Source organism: Dipteris shenzhenensis, chromosome 7 (assembly GCF_047967505.1).
Source record: "Dipteris shenzhenensis isolate YYH24624 ecotype China chromosome 7, Dip_SZ_1.0, whole genome shotgun sequence".
Classification (NCBI taxonomy): Eukaryota; Viridiplantae; Streptophyta; class Polypodiopsida; order Gleicheniales; family Dipteridaceae; genus Dipteris; species Dipteris shenzhenensis.
The window spans coordinates 47,228,454-47,254,718 of record NC_141602.1 but is presented as its reverse complement, the minus strand read 5'-3'; the positions used below and the strand labels follow the sequence as shown (position 1 = coordinate 47,254,718).

The 26,265-nt window shown below is 41.5% G+C and overlaps 1 protein-coding gene and 1 pseudogene across 1 annotated transcript; both read right to left on the bottom strand.

Moving 5' to 3' along the window:
• Positions 1-22,823: 22,823 nt before the first annotated feature.
• LOC147900431 (pentatricopeptide repeat-containing protein At1g08070, chloroplastic pseudogene) lies at positions 22,824-23,768 on the bottom strand (annotated as a pseudogene).
• A 28-nt stretch (positions 23,769-23,796) lies between these two features.
• On the bottom strand, positions 23,797-25,059 carry LOC147900430 (pentatricopeptide repeat-containing protein At4g18520, chloroplastic-like). The gene has a single exon (XM_087376646.1). It carries the CDS (start codon positions 25,057-25,059, stop codon positions 23,797-23,799), a length of 1,263 nt encoding a protein of 420 aa, XP_087232772.1.
• Positions 25,060-26,265: the final 1,206 nt, after the last annotated feature.

The window sequence follows — 26,265 nt, the reverse complement described above, 5'->3', positions numbered from 1 at the left end:
AAACTAACCTAGGAGAAAAACATGATCTCCTAAGATATGCCTACAACTAATCTAGGAATGGGAGCATTCTAGTGAACTACTAATGAGCTAAACTAGGAGAGCTAAACCTAAGCTCTGATACCATGACAAAACATATGTGCCTCAGGATCTATGGAGCACTCTAAGGTGGATGGAACCTGTGTGGAAACATGATGAAGAGAGTGCTCATGACATGTATCTCAAGTCAATTAGGTTCCAAGATAGATTAGCTTGGACTCATAAAGAGAATCTTGAGATAGTGCAAAGTGCTTGATTGATATTCCTTCAAATGAACCTCCTTTTTATAGGTGAGGGTACTTACATCCATTTGCTTGCTCACATGTGGGATATCTCCTCCATGCCATGTGGCAGCTTACCCTTTGCTCATACCTTTGCTCTACAAGTGCTCATGGCACCACAACTCTCAACAGCTAGCACTACTTCTACGACTAATCTATGTTCTCCAGGTCCTCGCTCCCTTCCTGCACGCTCCCTTCTGCGCTCCCTTCTTCGCCTCCTTCCTCGTCTTTCTCATCGTCTTGTGCACGGGCCTGTAAACAAGGGACAACATATATCAATGTATGAAAAATCAAATCTTTACTTATAATTTTGGCATTATTTAATTACTTTCAAATACCTCGGAGGCCGCTCCAATAGCTTGAGTATACTGCTCCTCAGTAATCAACCCGCCATCATAGAAGTGCCTCCATGTATCTCCTCTGTGATGCTGACAGTGGTAGGCTGTCTCCACAAGAGTAGGGTATCTGCCCACGATCTCAAGCTGCAAGATGACACAATTTGCGGAGGGATTAGTACAAAGAAACAACCTCCTAATAAACTACATAAGCAATATAATTTGAGATCGATACTTACAAATTGGGCCTCCCATGATTCAACACCCCCTGCTCCAAAATGCGCACTTCCATATTCCTCTATCTGGATCCTTCGTGCCTCCACGTGCTGCAGACTGGGGTCCTCCCTCGCTCACTTCATTGCTTTCTTCCACTCACGCTTGTGAGCGGTGTGGGGTAGGCCCCTTGGTGGTTGACCTCCCTCAAGCCTGGCAAGCTCCGCTAGTGCCTACCTCTTAAGCGAAGATCTTTTACTGCCAAATATCGTAACAATCTTTGACTTGGCCCATTTATCTGTGAACTGGCGATTGGGGGGGTTAGAATACCTAGAGTGAACAGCAGCGAGGGTCTCATCAGCCAACCTCTTTGGCTGGTCTTTGAAGTGGATAAAGCAATCTCTGTAATTGTTAGCAATTACAGAGCACATGAAGGCCATGATGTCCTTCCCCCGTGCATCCATCAAGATGCCTCCTATCTAAGTGATGTCATAGAATATCGTACCATCACCCGGAGGCACGTCTAAATCATCTGAATCATCATTGTCCCCACCGCCACTCCTCCCAAAGCAATGTGCCATGCATCCCCCACCGCTCTCCCTGCTACTACGCCTGCTATCGTGTCGTGTCGAGCTCGTACGCTGGCCACTCGTAGCGGAGACTGCACGGGACTACGCTGACCACTCGTAGCTGGAGAGCCGAGTCTCGATTGCACAGGAGTACATCGACGGCTCTGCAAGATAGAAGGACCTCCTAACAGCATGGGGGAAGGGGCATAAGACGGCATGGCAGAAGGGGCATAAGACGGCATGGCAGAAGGGGCATAAGATGGCATGGGAGATGGGCCTGCACTGTGTAGCTGGCTGGGCTGTGCTGACTCTGCTGGGGTGATCTCAGTTGGTGTGGGGTGGTTTGGAGTCTGTAGTGCCGACTCTTGGGGAGTGTTTAGAGTACCCGTCATATACCCGTATAACTCCACAGGACTAGGAGGGTGCCCTAAAAGGTTATATAAGTCCTTCCAAATAGAATCCCGAGGATCAGGTGAGTTGGAAGCGCTTCTTGGCCACATGTTGAACTGGAAAAAAAAAAAACTATTACTGATGAGCTGTGAAGAAAGGGGAAGGGAAGAGAGAATCAGGTTACTGTCAGAGCGCGTCTATAGACGCGTCTGATTAGCCCGTCTATTTTTGCATATAACTATGCATTTATAGATGCGGCTGTTTGTGTTTGCAAACAGCCTAGACGCGCGTTTAGAGGGCCTATAGACACGATTTTAGACGTGCTCTAAGACGCGCCTATAGACGCGCTTCGACAGATGGACTTTTCTAAAAAGTAGAAAAGGACATTGCGCCCGACACACAAACGTGACACTGATACCCATATCATGTGTTTTTTGGATAGGAGAAAGATACGAGAAAGTACAAATCCAAAGAAAGCAAACTTCCAAAAAAGATCAACTGGAAAAAGACTTACCTTGAATAGAGGTATGGAAGGTTCTTCTCCTTTTTCAAAGTTGCAGCTTCTCCTCCTTGTTCGCCCTCCTCTCCTTTAAGCTTGGAAGTAAGTGTGGGTGCCTTACTCTTGAGTGTAAGCTTGGAAGAAAGTGTAGGTGCCTTCCTCTTAAGCATCGAAACTGTGGATCAACTAATAACGAAGCAAGCAAGCTGCGCGAAATATAAGTAGTGTGAAGAAAAGCAAAGAAAGCGCACTAAAAGCAGGTTTAAAAGCCGCGTCTATAGGTGCATCTAATAGCGCTTCTATAGGCGCGTCTCTATACACAAGGTAGACGTGGGTTTAGATGCAGTTTTAAACGTAGTTTTAGACATGCACCATAGAACAAACATACGCTCTTTTAGACGCGCCACAGAGTTTGAGGGGAAACATTTGAAGAAGAGCAAATTTTTTTGGGTTGTTTGTTTGTAGGATGTCTTCATCTTCAACAAGTACCTCCAGTGAGGATGAATCCCTCCGTATCCACCATCGCGAAATGTGGTTGGAGCAAAAAATCATGTGTGATCGATGTCAAGGAAACATGTATCGTGCACGCAGGATTACACTCAATCACATCTCAAAGTATGGAGAATGGGATGCGACCGTAAACATGGTAAGTGTTAAAGAATTAAGGTTGATTAAGATACCTATGGGTGTTCATATGTTTGAGTTATAATCCCATTTTAATTTGATACAGGATGCAGTGCCACACCCGCATATGTTGCCCTATGCTCGCTGTGAGGAGGCGAAGCGTCGGCGATATGAGGTGGGATCTTCAGGAGGGACCGTTACGGATGCATGGAGTGATGGTGATAGTAGCCCTCCGCCATTACCTCATGAAGCCGTGGAAGAGGAGGTGTTTGATGATATGGTGCGGGATTTATATGTCCATCAAGGGAGGGATGATAGCATGGAGTAGGATGATCTTTTTACTGCAGCATCGACTCCACTGTTTGAGGGGTGCACATTCTTTGTTCTACATGCCTCCCTTGAGTTACTAAACTTGCAAACCATCTATGGATGGAGCAATGCAAGTTTGAATGCATTACTCAAGTAAGCTTGTGCAAACATGGTTAATTATGCTAGTAGGTCAATTACTCGAATGTTTTTCCTCATTTATGGTCTTCACGTGCAGGCTATTGTGTAAAATGCTTCCAAGGGAGAATAAATTACCGACCTCAAGAGATATGGCAAGGCAACATGTGACCTCTCTTGGAGGATTAGATTACAAGTGCATCCATGCATGTGTCAACGATTGTGTTTTGTTTCGTGCTCGGGGGGGTCACTATGTATAAACCCTCTATACCACGTGCGTTCAAGGCCTATTTCTAAAATCCCTTATCTGTAAATTTTTCATTAATAAAATGTACCCCTTTTCTATACAAACCTGTAAATTTTTCCCAAAACTATTTTAAATAGTCCCTTATGTATATTTATTTCTGTAAATTTCAGAAATAAAAAATATCCTTCTGTTGAACTCACGTGATAGGGTTACATATGATGAGTGACCCCCCCGAGGTTTCGTGGACTACATAAGGATGCAAGAGGGTGTCCTACTTGTGGAGAGGCAAGATATAGAGTAGATCTCAAAACTTTGGACATGCCTCGTAAGGTTCTGTGACATTTTCCCATAATCCCTCGCATCCAACATATGTTCAAGTGCAAATCTATTGTAGAGCTCATGTCATGGCATTCCTCCCATCGATCAACCGATGGCAAGTGGAGAACTCCCGCGGACTCTCCTGCATGGAAGCATATTGAAGACACATGGCCAAGCTTCAAGGAAGAACCTAGGAGCTTGAGACTTGGATTGGGTATGGACGGTGTGAACCCATTTGGTCTCAAAAGCACCTCTTACAGTGTATGGCCAGTGATATTGGTGAATTATAATCTTCCACCCTCTATGGCTATTAAGAAAGGGCATGTTATGCTATCCCTTCTAATTCCAGGGAAACATAAAGTCAAAAACCCTGATGTTTATTTGGAGCCTTTGATTGATGAGCTAGAGATACTTTGGAGAGGTATCGAGGTGCATGATGTGAGTAGGCCTCCCTCGTCACGAGACTTCAACTGCAAAGCAGTCTTGATGTGGACGATGCATGACTTCCAAGGCTATGGCGAGTGTTCAGGTAAGCATTGCACTTCTAATTATGAATAGGCAAAGGATTTGGCACCCTGACCCACCTTCAACTCTTAATTGCATCTATTGTTCAGGTCTCACTACAACGGGTTACCATGCATGTCCTGTTTGTGGTCCTTCGGTAGTTGCCTCACGGGTAGACGCATTGAATAAGGTCATCTATGAGAATCACCATCGATTTCTCCCACCTGATCATCCTAGATATGTTAAGTCCTCCCACAATCACTCACCGCGGGAGATTGGATGAGAATTTGGGACGGTTCCACGATGACTCCACCACTTAGCATGAGCCGGTAAGGGTTTCTAACTATTGTGTGCTATATCGGCTAGAAATAAAGATTGCCTGCTAACACTTTATTTTGTTTAGATACTCCATCTTTTATCGTTTACCATATTGGTCCCACCTCAAGATCAATCACCTGCTTGATCCCATGCATATCTTCAAGAATGTGGCATCTACCATTTGGGAGCATTTGAATGGGACACGAGATTCCGTAGGCATAAGGGAGGATCTATGTACCACAGGGAGGATGCGTGAAGCTTGGCCACAAGAGAGACCAAATGGGCGTGTTTTTTTACCTCGTGCACCGTGGATTTTATCAAAGCTAGAGATGGCGACGGTGAAGCGCGCTATTACTACAATTCATACTTCCACTGGATGCATGAGGTGTTTGAAGGGAGCCTTTACAAAGAGCAAGAAAAGAGGTGTAGAGAAATTATATGGCTTGAAATCTCATGATTGGCACAAGATGCTCCAAGTAAGTATTTTATGTGCATAATATCTTTTTCCTTCCAAATGTGTGAGTGAATAATTATAAGCAACTAATCAACCACCTTCTCATGGGTTCAGTTCATACTACCTACTAGCATTTCACATAGTGCATCGAAGGACATGAAATATTGTATTTACAAGATGGGCGAGCTTGTGAGGTACTTTACATGATACAAAATATGATGCGTATCAATGCTCCATGCAAGTTTGAATGCATATTGCTAATTAATATGCTGTACTTTTTTATTTCTAGGTATGTGAGCTCAAAGGAAATAGATCCCACCACGCTTGAGAATGCTCGAGTTATGTCAGTGGAGGTGGTTTGTTTAGTGGAGGAGACATTTACACGTTCTATTCTCACAAGCCAGCTACATCTTATAGTGCATTTGGTGGATGAGATTGCTATATGCGGTACTATACATGCACGATGGTTGTTCTTCCTCGAGCGCTTCATGAAGACCTTGAAGGGCTTCGTGAGACAAAATGCAAGACCTGAAGGTAGCATGGCCGAGGGTTGGTTGGTACAAGAGTCACTTGTATATATTTCTGAGTTTCTTGTTGATGTGGATAGCTCTCTCCCATGACTATGGAGAGATGATGAAGACCTAAGGATGACCTCTATTGTGCCTCAAGGGAAAGGACGCAACAAAGTAATAGACACGGAGTTGCATAATAGTATCAACCTCTTTTGCGTGCTTAATAGTGATGTGATGAAAAGATGGGCGACAAGATACAAGGATGCAAAGGAAAGAAGACAAGAAGAAAGGGCCCTCTTTTGTACACACCACGGATCTCTTGTGCCATACCCTCAGTATCTAAGAGCACTTCCAAAGGATATTCATGTGGATTGGCTACTTGATGAAATGGAGAAAGCAAAGAAAGACGAGGGGATGCATATCACAATGGAAGAATGGGAGTATGCTAGGGGATGCATGAGCAAGGTCGGTATATAGAATGTTATGCATAAGTTAGGAGCTTTCAATAATTTAGATTGCTTATTTAATTGATTTTTTCTTGGTGTAGTGCACTATGTTCAATGCTATATGGTGTGAGGGCAAGCATTTTTTAACACAACGGATTGATGATAAGAGAAACACACAAGATTGCGGCATCATTGCTAGCTTTGAGGGAGCCAATGGAGCCATGGATGATTATTGTGGCATAATCCAAGATATTATTATGCTTGACTTTCGATGCTTCTTTGTCTATGTTTTGGATGTAAAGTGGTTTAAGGACGTGGTGGAAAGAGGCCCTAATGCAACAATCAAACGCCATGCAAGTGGCTTTGTAACTATTGACTCCACAAAGTTTTGGCAAAGTAGGAAGGACACACTAGTACTACCGCAACAATGTGAACAGGTACTGTGCACACATATAAAAATACTCGCTTTTAAATATTTGATGCAAGAAAAATAACATGATTGTATTTGTGTTTGAATTAGGTTGTCTATCAACCAATGGTGGATAATAATAGATGGTGGCATGTCATACCTATTATGCCACGTTCCAAAGTGATGTATAGTATATTTACTAATATGGAGCGTATGGAGGATGATCATGGCCATGGACGTGATGATGACCGTGATACGAGAGAGGAGGATGATCATGAGATAGGAGATACAGATATTGAGGCCATTACCCATGAGGACAAGCCTACCATTGGTGATGTTGATTTCGATGAGCACATGAGTAGCACAAGTAGTAGTGGGTTGAATGTATTTGTAGATCTAAACACTTGTTTGTATTTTAAAGTAGATAGTTTGGCAAGGGTTGATCTCATTGAGGATGAGATTGAACCGTAGCCCCATCATTGATATTGGCAAAACTATTTTACATATTGTCTCATTCTCCTCACCTCACTTAATTCTTGTATATGTGGGCTTGCAAAAAAGCATTGATGTTCTGTTAAAATTATGTGCTTTGGTAATCATGGGCAATGTTTGGAAAGCAATGATGTACACCAAAATCTCACTTTCTGTATTCTCTGGTTTGCGTCTATCTACGCGTCTAAATGTGCGTCTAATTCTCAGTGTAAACGCGTTAATACAGCGCAAATAGACGCGATGTTAGATGGGCCCGTATTTTCTCAGATTAGACGCGCAATTAGACGTGTTAATAGATGCGCAAATAGACGAGTTCTTAGATGCACTTGTAGACGCGCCCGTAATCCCTCTACTAAAGCAATGCCTATAGATGCGCCCGCTATTTTGCGTGTCTACCAAGCACGTCTATAGTTGCTTTGTGTTGTTGTGTATGTGGCACAAATTTTTCCACGCTTGTTCAAGTGCTTTATGAGCATCATGTATACAAGGCCTTTTAACCGATATGTGGTTAAGTCCTTTTTTGAGCTCATGTCTTAATGGTTCGTAGTCAATTATACTCCAATCACAAGTAACCACATGATCCCATTTTTTATCGATAAATTTACCAAATTTATGGCATGAGAATTGTAACTTAGTATTATTGCAAAAGGCCTCTTTTGGATGTACCCTAGTAGATTTTTGTGGAGTTTCGAAGTTAACAAGATTTCATCAAAGATAGTATTTTCCACTATCACTTTGCAAAAATTACAAGCATTTAGAAAAAAGTCTTTCAAAATTATGTCTTCAAGTAAGGGGTTATGAAAAAGAACATGGACGAAGTGTGAAAAAACATTTTCTCTTATACTTTCCAATATCTTCCTCCCTGAACCGAAAAAGAGATATATCTATGAACCTATGTCAAAAAAGAATCCTTTTAGTAGGATCCCCATCCTCTACTAGAGATATTCTGGAAGAGTTTTTACTACCCTCCTCTGCATCATATCCTGTGTTACTACATCTTGAGCTGTCCATCAAAGATGATCCACTAGGGGAGAAATCAATAGTATCTTGTCTTCTCCCAGCATCACTACCCCTATTGAACCCATAGGAGTCCACTGCAAGTTGCCCTCTGCCTCTACCCATGGGAGGGCGATAGCCTCCTCTTCTGGCACACTACCACGTGTCGAGCTGTTTCCACCTCTAGAATTTCTGGGTTGCCTTTCATCCATAAGTGTAGCGTGTTTTGGGTTAAGAGACTTGACCAAAAATTTCATCCCTTTTCCATTAAGCCCCTAAAATGGATCAATGTCTGGATCACTTACTATGACTTTGACATCTTCATTGACTAAATCCCGGTAGCAAGAAAAAGTCATGGCTTGCTTACTTGAGAATTGAAGAAAAGAAGAGCACCATTGTATGAAGGGGCATGGTACGAGATATACATCATCCCAAAGACTCCATTTATAAGTGAAGCATGCGATATGAGCAAGGCGTGGAGAGAGCCATCCATTCAAACAAAGGGGTATTAAGGAAAGCTTGGGATCACACTGAGATGGGAAGAGCAATCAAGTGTTTGCATGGATGCATACCAGTGCTAAACTCCCAATAAAAATAAAAATCCCACTAAGACATGCAGTAAACACCCAAGAAATTCAACGGTTGTCTGGGGAGGCGTCTTTGTGATGTCAAAATATTATGCAAGCCTTACAAATATTGGTTTATGAAAACCACCAATATGAGTATTTTGTCAAAGGAGGGGTCTTTATGATGTAACAGATTATGCAAGCCTTTTAAGCGATGTTTTATAAATACCACTAATATGAGTAATGTCAACCTCATACCATGTGAATGAATATTTTATTTTATAAACACGATCATCACGCCATGCTCAAAAAATGGGGCTTTACAGTTAATAGCATTTGTAATTCTAGCAAACGCTCTATTTCACAGAGAGTTCCATTCCAATTCCATTTTAACCAAAGTCCCAAACTTAACAGGATTTTTCTCATTTGGGAATTGCCAAAGTATTAAAAAATTCCCAAATTTCCCAATATGGTGTTTGTGAGATTCGGATTTTCTAGATGTACGAGCATAAACCCACGAGCAAAGAAGTCCGAGCGATGTTTTTTGCAACATGTTCCTATCTATATTCATCCAAGGAATCATATTGGAACACTATTTCTCTAGCATATGTAAACATCAACTATATTTATTATTTTCTAAAAGTACAAACTTTGATGTATAGTTTTGTAATAAATTGTTAGAATAGGTCAAGGTCATTTGTAACTGCAACTGAATGATTCCTTCTATTTCTGAACATTCTTATGTTAAAATTCAGTATTGTTTTTCTCTATTCTCTCCATACCCAAAGTAGATGTGGGAGTTTGAGCTAGTATTTGTGTATAATTGAAAGAGGAAAACATTAAATCCAGATAATGAATCTAGGATGTCACACTAAAAATTGTAGTCCACAAGCACCACTTACATTCATAATTTCAATAAACCTTTTACAAAACAAGAGAAGCACATGACATAGTACGAAGGAAGAGGAATGCCTATCATATAATATTACAATAAATAATGTCATACAACAGAATAGACTATCAAGATTGAATCCAAAACTCCAGTAGAACATGGTAGGGAGACCATCAAGATACAAAATGAGAGCCAAAAATAATATCAACTATGTGTGATATAGTCAATGTGTAGAAGACCATAAACTGCAGGCATATAACCCAGAAGACATAAGAACCAAAAACTATATCTCATCTATAGAGCCATCCATGAATAGAAGCCGTCGTCTCCTTTTCTCCTTCAGCACATAGTCATATGACTCCTGACTTTCCATGTGCATGGCCATACTCTCTACGTAAGTTGGCAATTCACTTAAAAATGAAAATCTAGAACTCTCTTACATGCCTAAATGAAAGGTATTCATTTAGAACAAAGAACCACATTTTTTTAACTCACTAGTCCAATTGCATGGCAACATTGATTTCTTTCTCCTCATGCCCTCATGAAAGACTTTATGTGTGTACATGCAATATGTAGGAGGCTTGAGCACTATCCATGCCTTGCAAATAGATGGAATGGTCTATATCTTTTTTGTTTCCAGCAAATGAAGAGTAAACCTATTCAAAACCCAAACAATAGAAAGAATAAGAACATTATGAAATAGAAAATCTAGAATTAGGCAATGAAAGATGAATGCTTATCTGAAAACAACTCTTCTGCTTGCATTCACAAGGTCAACCTCTTTTGCAAGCATGGTAGCCATAGACATGAAGGAGGCAAGGGGCTCATAAAAATCAGTCCGATGTCTTTCCACAATATCCTCAAAATATTCGCATAGTGTTGGATGCTCTAGCAACTCCAAAGGGGAAACACCAACAAAGGAAGCCTGAACCTGTGACAATCACCTATGACACTCTTTAGGAACCTGGTCCATAAAAAATTCCTTTGCAAGCCACCCAATAAAGGCATGGTCATTTGTTGGCATTCCATAACTATTCTTCAAATTCAAATTAGACCCAAGTAAAGATAAAATTGAAAGCTACCTAGGCTTGCTACATGAAGCAATCCAACTTGTCAAGTGTAACCTTAGCTGTTGTGTCTTCATATGGCAAGGACCATAATTTGTCAAACCAATCTTTGCCATGAGCAGGATTTATTATTGACAAAATCTGTGAAAAATATATAAATAAAATTCAGCGTGAAATTTGAAAGCAATGCATATTAATAATAGTAGACAAAGGCAAAGGCACAAACTCACCCTGTGCACCTTCCTCCTATATGTTTTAGTGACTATTCTTTTAATCCCAGCTATCTTAACAACTCTTTCGTCTTTATTAATCCCAGGAGGCAGCTTCTTACAAGCTGCTTAAAAATCAGATTACCACTTGCCCTACAAAAGCAAGTATGCACCAAAACAACAAATTCAAACTATATAGAGGAATTGATGAAGCCAAAGCAGAAGGAATAAAGTATAAGAACCCATAGCATAAACCATGCGACCAAGAATAGCTTGTGTGAGGGGATACCAAACCCTTCTTCCTTGACCAATCTCCTTTTGCCGTACAAGTTCAATTTTTTTATTCTCTTCCTCAGTGAAATCCTCCAGAAATACTTGTGCATCACAACCAACAAGTGTACTTGTATGATACAAGTAATCTTTAAGATTTGTTGTGACAATTACCTCCTCATTCAATCTAGACAATGTATTCTGTATTAGCAATAAAGTAGAAAGTACAAATATGTTCTAGGAACAACTAGTGGAAGAATGAAAGATGATACTCACAAGTTAAACCTTTGCAAGGCTGCAATCAACCTCAACTCATTGTCAGCCTCTAGAGCTATAATATGTGCATGAATCCTGATATGCATTTCCTTGTTATTAACAAAGACCTCCCTAATGCTCTCCATCCATGAGGCAGTTTGATGGATTCCCTCCCACACATATAACATCTTGCAGGACAAGAATTGCCATGCAAGAGTCTGTTGAAGCTCATGGTCAAACTCAGCATGTCAATGCTTATCCCATGAAGCTCTTATATCATCATCCACCTCTTTGGTTGTCCCATCACACATCTCAATTGAAAGAATAAAGGACCACTTTGTGGGGATATATCCCTCAATCTCAAATGCTCTCTTAAGAGTGGAGAGGCCATTCCTAAGTTATCTCACCTTAGGGTTGATAAGTAATCTTCACAAAGGGATACAGGGAGGCACCATTCCTCTATTGACACCTATGCACTCAAGAAAATCACTTCCATCATTACCATCCATTGATTCAGGGACAAATTCATCACCTTCTCCATCGCCCTTAGCCTTTCTAGTGTCCTTCTTGGTAGCAAACTCTTTCTCCACACACATCTCTTCAACCCCCTCTGCATTTGGAGATTTGGCTTGTGTGTCAGCAAATGTGGGTGATGGTGTTGCTAGTGCTTGCACCTTCTTTTTGGTAGTCTTTTTCTTCTTATTGGAGGTTTCCTCTTTTCTGGCCTAGTCATGACTTCTAGCATACACAAAACAAAATTGGATATTAGATCTCAGCCATCATTCTTTATTTGTTCTATTTTGAGAAAAAGAAAGCTGTTGAATGAAAAATCAATCAAAGAATATAATTGACCATGGCAAAAAAACCTGGTGATCTTGTACCTTGGGCCGATACAAAAATCAATTCAGTTTCCAATCTTCCAACCAACAATATACAGAGAGATTCATGAAAGTCAAGAACATGTATTGACATAGCATCATAAGAATAGTAAAGAGCAGCCATGTTGTGAGAAAAACCTAATGTACAATCTGCCTATTCCACCCAATTGAGAATCACAAAAGGAGAAATACCTGAGAGGTAAAGTAAGGAATAAGTATTGACATAGCAACTAGAGAATTATGAAAGTAAAGAGCTCATGAATTCCCATGGATGCCCAAGCTCAGGGATCCTTAAATTCATTGATGCATAGGGAGCCACCTAGGAATAGGGGATATAGGAGATGCCCACCCATGATATCACAGGTCTTTGATAGGGGGAGAGATACCTCTGATATCATGGGTGGCTACCCATGCAGCTGTGCTACATCCACTATTCCTGATTGGCTCCCTATGCATCCATGAGCTTGGGCAAGTGGTGCTCCCCAGCTAGATCCAATGCATGAAATCAAATGTCAATCCCCAACTCCACCCAATGCATGAAAGAGGCTACATCCCAAGAAAGGAGCTACATCCAATACTAAATCCATGAGAAAAAGAAATCCCAAGGTATCATAAGCTTGGGCATACATTACCATAAGCATCCATAGGCACCCATAGGCATCCCCCATGAAAGGGCTACATCCAATGCTACATCCATGAGAAAAACAAAACCCAAGGTACAATGTACATGACCATAGGCATCCATTGGGCATCCTCTTTCCCTCTATTCCACTGCTAGAATAGGGAGAAAGAGGATGCCTATGGATGCCAAAGGATTCCCAAGGATGCCAAAGGATGCCAAAGAATGCCAATGGATGCCAAATAATGCAATGAGGTGTGCAATGAGATGGGCATTTGGAGCAAAGAGATGGGCCTCTCCCCCTATTTCGCCAGTAGAATATGGTAGGGAAGCAATGAGGTGGGCAATGAGATGGACATCTGGAGCAATGAGATGGACATCTGGAGCAATGATATGGGCAATGAGATGGGCCTCTCCCCCTATTGCTAGCAGAATATGGTTGGGAAGCAATGAGGTGGGCAATGAGATGGGAATTTGGAGCAATGAGATGGGCATGTGGAGCAATAATGAGATGGACCTCTCCCCCTATTCCCCAACGTAAAGTTGCAAATATTAGCCCATGCTACCATTTTTAAGGCTTTAAAGGGTGATGGTATACATAAAATTCAAAGGGTGGTGGTATACATAAACTTCTTATAAATTTTTTTAATAAGATATAATTTGAAAAATCTAACCATGTATATGGATCTAGATGACTTGTGCCGGTCAATTTGAGTACTTGGATGGCTATATTCGGAGCTCATATGAGAAATTAGCTTCACCCAAGCATTTGAAACTAGCAATGCCTCTCCCCCTATTCTACGGGTGGAATAGGGTAGGGAAGCAATGGGGTGCAATGATATGGGAACTTGGAGCGATGAGATGGACATTTGGAGCAATGAGATGGGCATTTGGAGCAATGAGATGGGCACTTGGAGAAATGATATGGGCATTTGGAGCAATGAGATGGGACTGCATGGGCAGCCACCCATGATATTAGAGGTCTCTCTCCCCCTATTCCGCCAATAGAATAGGGGGTGAGAGACCTCTGATATCATGGGTGGCTACCCATGCAGCTCCTGGGTGGCTCCCTATGCATCCATGAGCTACCATAAGCTACATCCAATGCCCAATGCCATGTACATCCAATGACCATAGGCCATGTGCATGACCCAACGAATCCATTGGGCATCCTCTTTCCCCCTATTCCTCCACAGCAGAATAGGGGTTGGAGCGTGTCCTAATGAGGAAGAGCCTAGATTTTGAAGGCCTCTTTCCCCCTATTCCGCCGCCTTCAAAATCCAAGCTCTTCCTCATTAGGACATGCTCCAACCCCTATTCCGCCAGTCGAATAGGGGGAAAGAGGATGACCAATGGATGCCTATGGTCACCCTAGGATACAAAGGATGACAAAGAATGGAAATGGAAGCCAATGGATGCCAATGGATGCATGTGGAAGCCCAACGATGGCTATGGATGCCCAATGATGCATGTGGATGCTCAAGGTCATATATGCCCAAGCTCATGGTCACCCATGCAAGATCAACCTCATGGATGCTTATGGATGCCCAAGCATAGAAAACCTTGGGCTCATTGATGCATAGGGAGTTGCATGGGTAGACACCCATGAATACGGGGAAAGAGGATGCCCAATGGCTGCCTATGGTCACCCAAGGATGCCAAAGGATGCCAAAGAATGGCAATGGATGCCAATGGATGCCAAAGAATGTGAATGGATGCCAAAGGATAGTGGTTGATTCCAATGGATGCCAAAGGATGGCAATGGATGCTACTAGATGACAAAGGCTACAATGCCTCAGGACCTTCATAGGATGCCAAAGGTTGCCTCAGGGCCTTCAATGGATGCCAAAGGCTGTAATGCTCCATCCCCTATTTCATCGGCGGAATAGGGGGAAAGAGGTTTCTATTTATCCTTCCCTTCCTCGCTCACACATGCTCCATCCCCTATTCTGTCGGTGGAATAGGGGGAAAGAGGCTTCTATGAATCTTCTAAGGATGGACATGCTCCATCCCCTATTCTAAGGATGGACATGCTCCATACCTCAGGACCTTCTAAGGATGGACATGCTCCATCCCCTATTCTATCGACAGAATAGGGGGGAAGAGGCTTCTATGAATCCCGCCCATAGTTGTTGGTACATGCTCCATCCCCTATTCCGCCAACAGAATAGGGGAAAGGGAACACACAAAAAATGAATCTTACCTGGTCGTATTCAAGGTTTGTCTGATGTAGCACAAGCCTAGTGATTCGAAGGTGTCATAAGCCCACGATTCATATGTAGCACAAGCCTGGTGGAGCTGTTGTAGTAGTTCGAAACAAGAAGGCATGGCGAAGAGGCAAGGGAGATTGAAGAGGAAGGGAGCACGATAGGGATGAATGTTGAAGGTTATGTCTAGTGATACAGGGAGAATGAGAGATTGGGTGCTCAAGAGAGAGGGAGAAAAGGTGAATTCATGTAGGACATGAGGTGGGAGGAAAGGACATCAATTACTTTCCTTCAAGACCACTAGTCCCTTCCATCATGTGTACAAAAAGGGATGTTTAGCGAGGTCGATATTCAAGACCACTAGTCCATTCCATCATGTGTACAATAAAGCATGTTTAATGGGATTACAGTTTTCCCAAGAACTCTAGACCATGTGCCCAATCAAATCCACTACTCAAACATGTTAGGAAATCACATATTCACTTGTATCCATGTATTTCAACCCATTGTTTTTGAAAGAGAATAAATATTTATGATATCAAAATATTATATTTAAACAAAAACGATGTAAGGAAACACTAAGTTTTGAGACAATTTTATTTAAATGCAATGTTAATAGATTTAAAAAAACATTTTCTACACCATTAGATAAACATTCTTTAGTGAATAAGTATATTTGTATTTTTGTAAGGAAGCACATAAATTAAAATTTTAATAATTTCCTAAGGGCAAGCCCCTTAGGAACAAATATATTACAAATACTTGATTGTTCACAATTTACTGATGGATGCTCAAGGTCCTAAGTATTAAATAGTTATCCATTTGTATGAGATCATATGATGGATGCTAAGTGTCCTAACTCTTTGATAGTTTTGCAGTTGTATGTGATCAATCTTTCACATTGTAATATATATTTTGCAAGTCAAAAATATTATAATATTTTTTTTCAAACCCCCCTTTAAAATGTTTCTTAATAACCCCCTTAAAATTTAATAGAACAAAGACATTTGGTTGAGCACAAACAATGGCATGAAGTATGTGTCATTGTATGATGCATGCATCACCGACATGACTATAGCAATCTTGCAAAGTAGTAAACAAGTATCCTACATGAGAGGCAAACATATTGGTGAAGGTCCAACAGTGCAAACACTAAGAAGAAGAGAGTATGTATGCAGTAAACAGTTCTTTTCGAAAAGAAATTTCATTGACCTTACAAATGATGTAGCTACAGAACTTGGAGTGGCACAGGAAGGTGGGATTGACCTTGGAGATATTAGAACAGTGCGAAAAAAAAGAACAAAGTCCATGACCTCTGCAATCCATAAAGATGACTCCCACAAACCTGAGTATCAAACAGTTAGCACACCAGTACCAAGAACAAGACATTCAGGTTTAGTTGTACTTGACAATAACAATCTTGATGGTTGTGAATAGGGTGTGGCAGAGGTGAAAATACATCAAACAAAGTGGGCGATTTGACGTACGCAAGCAGGGAGTCAAGTCCACTACCAAGGGTATTTACCTGGAAGGGGGGGGAAGTGTAACAAGTTAATTAACTCAAAGGGCAGAAGAGGAGCTTTGGGAGTCCCTGCACTTTCATTTTTTGGGAGGATTGGAACACTGACAGTTGTAAAGTCACAAATGATCTGGTTCTATTGGGATAGCGTGGAATCCAGCAACAACAATTGAATCATTGCAAGAACCAGCGCCACAACAAAGTGGAAGGTTGCAAAAGGAACTAATATCAGTTTGGAAGAGTTGCAGACTCTTATAGGAGGAGGATCTGTCTTGGAAGAACCACTTCCAAAAGCGTCAAGGAGATCTGGGGAGGGTCATTAAAAATGTTTGGAGACTCAAGTGAGACCTAAATTTTGTAGTATTCTATAGATAAAAACAATTTTGTGCCGAGGCACTACTCACTACATTGTGTTTTTGTGTACTGTTTGTGGTCATGACATGTTTACGTGGGTCTTTCGCAGCAGTTTTGCACTACCATTTTGTTACTATTGGGTGCACCTCAAATTGCCACTACATAAATGGTGCAAGTGAATTATTGTCTACATAATGTAATTTTTGACAATTTCGTCATTTTAAAATATAGCTCACTTTGCTGAATGTGTTTTAAACATATAACAATGAAAGATTCCCTGATATTTTTAAGTGTTGGTTCTTTGATATTTTGGTTATCTTGCAATATTGATGGGTTTGGTACATGTCTTTTAAACAATGTATTGCGAAGAAAGATTCCCTCACATTGAATAATTAAATAGTAAATATACATATTCCTTGGAATAATACTGGTGATGTGATGTACTACATTTAGGTCCAAGAACAATGTTTTTAGCCATATTCTCTAGCATGCCGCTCATCGCTCGGGGTTTTTTGCTCGAAAAATGGAAACCCCCGTGAGATTCATAGTAGAAAGTATGATTTCTCTTTGCCATGTTCAACATACATTGGTGTTTTTTGTATGTATAATTTTGACATCTAAATAGTAGACCCTCCATTTTACTAAGTGTGGCTAGAGATACCTGATGAAGTCCATCTTGGCTCTAGCAACAAGTTTGGCTTTGTACCTCTCAATGCTTCCATTTGGATTGTAGCTTACTTTGTAGCATGCTTGTTTGCAATTGTCTTCTTTCTTGGTGGTAGTCACATAAATTCGAAGTATTTTTCTTGTACAATGCATAATGATAGTTTACCATTTTGACTTATCAATTGCATCCTCAAAGTACACGTGCTCTTTTGTAGACACATTGGTAGTCTTGAGGGCATATATGGTGCTTTTAGCTTGGGTAGTTTTGTCTTTTTGTGCATATGTCAACTTGGATGATGGTCTTTTTTCTCTTGTAGTTTGTTTGAGCTATTGCTCTTATAGTGGGATCTAATGGCAATGCTAGATGTGGTTGAGTTGTTGGTGTGATTATCTCTTGCAATAGATAGACCAATAGATGATTAAAAAGGACGTGAATTATCCCCATGTGAGGAGTTCCCTTAAGATGAAAATGCCACAAATCGACTCAGTTGAGGAGGACGGAATCTCTCTCTATGGTTTTTCGGTCAAAAAACATAAAATATTAAGTTGATGATAACTAAAGGTTTCAACTATGGATTATTGTTTTTTATTGTAGTTGAAAATATTTTAGCTCTCCTAGCCCTTGGGAGATAGGACAGTAATAGTTTATTTGAGGTTTATTCTCCACATATGCTTGCGTATATTTACATCTTCTTAAGACACTAGTCTCCTCGACAATGATGCTACTTCTCTATGTCATTTGAAAGGTTCTGATGCTTTTTGTCACCTACAAATATAATAGGTGTCATCATTATAGTATACTTGTAGCTTAGGACCTTCAGTCATGTTCCGGTAAGAGGCATGGATTGAAGTGTGAAAAGTAGAAGGCTTTCACCTCTACTGTGAATTTAAGGTTTAGAATGAGGTACCAATGTCTAAGAGGAGGTTCCAAGGTTTGGAATAAGGTACATGGTGGAGAGCTTATCCCCTCACATATCGGAGGATAAGGATTGAGAAACCATCTAGAAGCGTAAGGGTTTAGTGGAAGCGCAGGAGTGAGAGAGAAGGAATGGTAAGAAAAAAGGGGGTTGGGGGAGAGAGAGAAGAAGAAGAGAGGGGTAGAGGAGTTACAAGGTTGCAAAAGGGGAGAGTGGGAGATAAGGGTAGGACATGCTATTGGACATTGATAGTGCAAGGAAGCATGGATACTTGGAGATGATTGCACAAGGACACTAAAGTTGAACTTAACATAATGCCCCAAAGAGTATGGGTTTCATTCAATTATGAAATATTTATATAAGTTTTGAGATCTTCTCTCTTTGCATGTAGAAATTGTAGTACTTTCTCACTCTACATATAAGAATCGCATATAGAATGCGCATATAGGAATCACTTCTAGATGCACATATAGGAATTGCATGTGGGATGCGCATACAGGAATCACATATAGGATCGCATGAAGGACTCACGTATAGGATTCGTAAGATAGATTCTTGAGAGATTATTCCTAGACACATGCAAGTACAAGCGAAGTTTTGCCGCCACTTTACATACACAATTGACAAAGTTTACTAAGTCTGTGCTGGCATAGGCTTAACAAAGAGCAACATCCTTTTGAAGATGATCAGAGGGTGCATTGCTTCATCAATGTAGTATTTTTGGTCTTGTATATATCAATTAGCGAACAGTGGGTTCAATAGCATCAATGAACTACCTTCAAAAAACAATGAAGTTCTCTGCATCCATATGAACCATAACACTCTAAGAACTTGCCACTCCACTTTCCCTCAAATCCAGGAGGAGAGTTTCAAGAAAGATGGGAGATATCCTCAAAGCCTCTATGGCAATGTTGGCATAAAGCAACCCTTTCCCTATGGCTTCTGATCTAGATCCTATCCATACTACTATGTAGGACAGGCCATAGCAAGCATGATTGTTTTTCTAGGATGTCGGGATCCTAGACTATCCATATTGCTTTGTCTAGTAGGCAAGATTGTTTTTCTGGGATGTTGAGATTGCAGATTTTGCTGAACCTTTTTCTCCACATGGACAGGCCATCATGTCTGAACCACTTTCTATTTAAAGATCTTGCCAAGTTGACAGGTTGAAAGAAGACTAGAATAGGAAGGAGTCTCTTTGTACCTAACCAGTGAAATTCATGTAACCAGTCTGTTTGTCTGCCTCCTAACCATGCGAGGGAGTCTCTGTCCCATACACAGTCTGTTTCTGATAAAATGTAGGTCAAACCTATTTAGCCTGAATTCTTGATGCAGAGTTGCATCACCTTTATGGTTGCATGATGAACCATTGAAAAGTTGAGTATTCCTCAATCCAAATGGCATTGAAGGACAAATTGATGTAATGGGATCTAGAGTCCTAAGGTCTAAGGTTATGAGTGTGTGAACACATGGTGTGCCTAGATAGGTGTCAGTAGGTGTGATTGAGTGAATCTAGGTGTGTGGTGTGTGATTGAGAGAAGCATGGAACTCATTGAGAGATTTGTGGATCTAGATGCTCTACTGAGATCACATATGATGTCACTACTGGATGTAACCTATGCCTATATATTGGGCCTGTTTCTCTTGATTAAACACTCTCTTTTGCTTCACTGGCTCAATCCTTCTTGCAACTTCAACATGTGGTATCAGAGCCTTGGTTCACTCTCCTTGAGACCTCCTTGAGTGCCATATCATCATCTTCTCCATCACACTCTCTTCTTCTCCATTTTCTCCTTGGTTGAGGGAATGAGCAGAAACTAAAGAAAAACCAGTCGGGTTTTGAAGAAGGCATGTTTTTGGAGGTGGAGAAGATGCTATTGCCCCTGGAGGTGTGAAGCTTCATTTGGCCTGAGACTTGTACTAGGTCTTCTACTTCCAAATACCTTTAATTGCGCAGAAAATGCCCTATGCTTGATGCTTTGTGGAGTGAGGTAGCAATCCTCCAAGGTTACTCTGTTTCTGCAAGCATTTCTTGACTATTTGTTGAAAATAGATGCTACATCAAATGCTAAGTTGATGCTTGAGGATTAAAGTATAGATCAAAGATTACTTTTGAGGTTCAGTTGAATGCATTTTTCACCTTTTATGTTGAGGATTGAGGTTATGATACTTTGAAGTGGATTTCAAGCCATACTATCTTGTTGACTAGTTGACTAGTGTGGGTTGACTATGACAAGAGCTTTCATAAAGGAAGAATATATCATGGCTTGCACGATGATTTCCAATGGATATGATTGAAATAAAGGTTTCAACTACAACCATTATGATTATTATTTTGAAGATGCCTTAGTTATGGTTTCAGTATCTTTCATGAAATGTACTTGCATTTGGTTGACTATACCTTGCCATACAATCATGACCACCTCTTGTACAAGAGTAGACATTGCCCTTGCATGACAAGTGGTAAGACCCTCTTCAGTCCATATGATTCACAAAATGTTTTTAAGACTTGGACACTCAAAGAAGGTGAAGGACTACAAGGATCTTGTATTGCAGAATATGGACAAGATACATTAAAGAGTGTAGAGAAGGACAAAGAGCAAAGGAGTTACAAGATTGGCTACACCAAGAACCTCTCCAATGACAATGAACCTCACACTATGGTAGCTTGGAAGAGAAGAAGGAAAAGGACAAGATATGCCATCAAAAGGAGGTATTTCCCCACATCTTCCACTTAGAATGTGTGTGTGTGTGTGGTCATTAAGGGTTCTCTGCCTTGGGATGTCCCCCTCAAATGATTATTAGTCTTATGTGTTACCTTGTTGGATCTAAGAGTATTCCCATGCATAGTCATTGTCTATCTCCCAATTGTAAACCAACAAACCAAATTCAAAGTGAGATCAGTTGGGATGAGGATGCCCAAATGAGTCTACTGCTGATGCAACTAGAGTGAGTACCAGGTTGTGGATCATGTGTGTTGCCACTAGAGGTGGGCAAGCCATGAAGTTTCCCATGGACTACTGCTAGGGTTAAGGTCATCAATTTGGGAGGGGGAATGAAGGACAAATTGATGTAATGGGATCTAGATTCCTAAGGTCTAAGGTTGTGAGTGTGTGAACACATAGTGTGCCTAGATAGGTGTCAGTAGGTGTGATTGAGTGAATCTAGGGGTGTGGTGTGTGATTGAGAGAATCATGGAACTGATTGAGAGATTTGTGGATCTAGATGCTCTACTGAGCTCACATATGATGTCACTATTGGATGTAACCTATGCCTATATATTGGGCTTGTTTCTCTTGAATAAACACTCTCTTTTGCTTCACTTGCTCAATCCTTCTTGCAACTTCAGCCAGCATTCCACTGCAAGACTATGATCCACAACCAATAACTAAGGCTGCTGTTCGCTTATTTTCTTGTGCTACAGATATTTTATAATCACTGATGTCACCATCCATGAAAAGGGCCCAATCAGTAGCCAGCCGCTTGGTCTAGCATACTGTTTGTGAAAGGTATCAAATGCATAGGGAACCGTGTGAGCATTGAATTTCATGTCATCCATGCAGAATTTTGAGTTGCCATCATTTTTAGGTACTGCAACAACAGGGAATAAGCGATTAATGTGGTCCACACTGTGGATGACACCTACCTACAATTTCAAACTCATTCGGTAGCACTTTTGCTTGATTGGCTCATCATCTAGAATCAAATAATGCTGTTTGGCAAATATAAGCAACAACTCCACGTTCCAAGCAAAGACATCTTTGCACTCCAAATGTAAAACTCTCACTGGATCAAGAAACTCCGTTAACAGGCTCAAACTGACTTTGACAGCGTAGGGTTTCTCATTACTCCCCAAGTTCATCTCTTGTACAGACTTGGCCTATGTCAAGACGGGAAGAAGGACCATTTTGGGTAGACTCAACACTCTCAACCACAAAATGATTGCACAAGGCCCTAGAGAAATCTCTTTTTAAACTAAAACAAGAATTGAAGTCAACCTGTCAAAGAGTGGATAGAATGATGAGAGTAAATTGATGGTAGATAGGGGCACGTTTATTGTTTCTTCAACCCTCTTTTAATTTAAGCCATATATAATAATCACTAGAGTTCTATGAGCAAGAGGTCTTCAGCCCGTGAACAGGCTTTTATCGTGTCAAGTAAGCTTCCAACATCAACACCTAAAGAAACAAGAGGTTACCAAACTCTTAAGGCTAGGAGTAGGTTCAATTGCTCTTCCCAGGAAAGTGAATTCATGTGTGAAAACATTAACATATCAAAATAGTTGCTGCATTGTTCATGTATTGGACATGGCAACCCTCACCAATAATCTGCACATGAGCAAATGCCATCATTTATGTGATGAAAACAATTAGCATCCCTGACAACAATCTCTCGATGAGTAAACTTGGAAATGAGCTTGGAAGCAGAATGACAGTCTGAGCACATCCTAATATTCTTGGAGACAAAAATGCGTGTCTTAGGCGCTGTACTAATTAGCCCAAAAGAAATGGCAATCTTCTCACTGTGAACACATAGCTTGTCATCTTCCCCCTCCAAAGTGTTTATTACCCTGTTCACTTCAATGTTATGCCCTGCCTCCTCCATTAGCCTACTTAGATTCCCCAGCTTAGCATACATCTCCTCTGCTCGTGGATGCGATTGATCGTCTGTGGAAAATTCATGAACGAGTCCCTTGACCTCAATTGAGCTGTGTCCTAGCGGCTTCTTCAAACCCTTACCTTTCATCAAGTTTATGACCTTAATCGCATCATGCCCCCTGTTTGCTGCAGCATAGATGGTCGATAGCAAGATATATGGTTCAGGGTTCTCTGGCTCCAGTTCAAACAAAAGTGCTGCCAAACGTTCACCTCGTTCCACATCAACATGGTTTTTGCAGGCACCAAGCAAGATAAGCCATGACGCAGCAGTAGGTTGAACAAACATTTTTCTGATCAGGTCCTCTGCCTCATTGAAACGTCCTGCCCTTCCAAGTATGTCAAGCATGCAGTTGTAATGTTCTACAGTCAGCATGATGCCATGTTCTTGAGTCATTGACTCAAAGTAGCTACAAGTTTCATCTAGTAGACCAGTACGACTACATGCACAAAGGAGATTGGTGTAGGTAACTTTATTTGGTACTATTCCGTCATGCAGCATCTGATGAAAAATTTGAATTGCATCCTTGCCATGGCCATTCTCGCCATAGGCTGCGATCAGAACATTCCACACATTCACATATTGCTTGGGCATTTTGTTGAACATGCTCCGTGCATCCTCTAAGCTACCACACTTAACATACATATTCATAATGGCAGTCCCCAACAAGAACATCCAACTCAAAATCACTACCCATAATGCCAATGTGTATATCCTTGCCTGCGGCAACTGCTCCTAGGCTCACACATGAATCTAGAATGCTCGCAAAGGTGACTTTGTCTGGCTTCACTCCTTCCTGTTTCATTTGTTGATAGAGTTCTAGCGCACACGTGTTTCGTCCATTTTGGGTATACGCTGCAAGCATAGCATTCCAGGAGACAACATCCTTCTGAGGCATTCTTTCAAAGACCCTATGTGCATCCTCTGGGCTATTACACTTGCCATACATATTCACTAAGGCGTTTCCAATCGTTATATCCGCTTCAAACCTACTACCCCTAATGCGAGCATGCATTTCCTTGCCTTCATCTAGGGCAGCTTGGTTGCCAAATGCAGAAAAAATGCTGATCAAGATAAACCTGTCAGGAATTATTCCATCCTGCTCCATTTGCTCATACAGCTTTACAGCCTCCTTCCCTAGCCCATCCTGGGAATAAGCTTCACTCATGGCAGTCCAAGAGACCACATCCCGTTTCAACATTTTGTCGAATGTTTTTCTGGCATCAATCAACCATCCACACTTGCCGTACATATTGATAAGCGCAGTTCCCAGGGCAGTATCGGATTCAATACCACTCCCGGCAACACGAGCATGCAGCCGTCTCCCTTCATTCCTAGCTAGCTGGCTTCCACACACAGAAAGAACGCTGGCCAAGATGAACTGATCTGGCATCACTGCCTCCCGTTGCATTTGAGCAAAAAGTAGAAGGGCCTCCTTTCCTGACCCAAGCCGTGTACATGCCTTGATCATAAAGTTCCGTGTACATGCCTTGATCATAAAGTTCCAGGAAAAGACGTCCCGTTTATGCATTTTTGAAAAATGTAGACGTGCATCCATCAAAGACCCGCAATCCACATACATCTGTAGAAGCAGGTTGCTCAAAAGAAGTTTTTGCTCCTGTCCAGTTTTCATCATGTGATCATGAATAAGTTTGCCAACGGACAGATCCTTCGCGTACCCGCAATCTCGCAACACAGAAGCACACGTTGGAAGGTCCAATCGAGTGCCGGGTCGGTCCAATCGCTCAAATATCGAGTGAAAATTGTGAGAAAAGCCATTCCCAATGACAGACGGATTGTCACTTCGTGGAGCTCTTCGAGATTGAAATCTCTGTTCCTGCAGCTGCGCTGATACGTCCTTGCAGTTAACAAGCTGATCATTCGCCTGATTCGTCATTCCCGCCCACATCGTCCAAAGGTGGGGACAAGGGCCCAATCGGTTGCGTGTGCGCATATCGCCATTGATTCTCCCAAAACTCCCCTTGGCGACAAGAACGACCCACGGCCACGATGATATTGAGAACATTCCTGGGCACTGGAGGGACACTCAAATTGTAGGATCATCTCGCGGTAAGAGGGTTTAAACACGGCTCACAGGCAATATCTGCAGCAACAGCACAGTTCAAAGGTTTCCGCCATGTACATTCGAACATGAGGTTTAGCAAAGATATCGATCGTCTCTCCGAGAAACACTTCTACAAGCCATAAATGCAGGGACAGCGGATTTCCAAGTTGTCCGCCATATTCTCCACATCCTCTACTCCCACTTTCAAGGCATGCTATTGATGGTGGTCTCGCAGAGGAACACCCTTTCTTCCCTTCCTCTACTCCCGCTTTCAAGGCATTCTAGGCTGCAGTTCAGCCCTTGTAATGATTCTGGTTGCACGACTCCCACTTTCAAGGCATTCGAGGCAGGAGTTCTTCAGCTCTTGTAATGCACTCTGGAATGAGGATACACACTGGCAAATATTTAGGAATAAAGGTGGGAGGGCTTGAATTATTTGAAGGGGGAGGGACATACACACTGGCAAATATTTAGGAATAAAGGTGGGAGGGCTTGAATTATTTGAAGGGGGAGGGGCAGGCCCAAATAGTTACCCTTGAATTTGCGGCCAATTAATCTCATCCAAGGGGCAGGGGAGGGGGAAAGCTTGACTTAACAAGGTGAATGATATATCTATCATTCATTAGGCTTGCCTCTGTGTGAGTGAACTGCCCACACAGAGCATAAAATTGGAGGAAAAGGAAGAAGGAGATTAAGAGTGTGCAAAGACGAGGAGTAAATGCAAATGGCCCAAAAGTCATACAAGAGGACCCCAAATCATCAATGCTCTACAAGAGTACCAACCAGAAATTAACACATAAGAGAGCATAAATAATAACAATGACTTCATTTTTCCCATCTCAAAACCACAACCTTAACTAATGGCAGGCCAAAAAAAGGGGGGGAGGGGGAAGGGGAGGGGGAGGGGCATCAAAGAACATCCCAAAGAAAGGAAAGAACATTTCAAAGGGGGAGGGACATGTGAGAATTAGATAAAAGGGGGGGATTAAAGAGGAAAGAACATCCCAAAGGGGGAGGGTTTTGACTTTCCAAACCTGT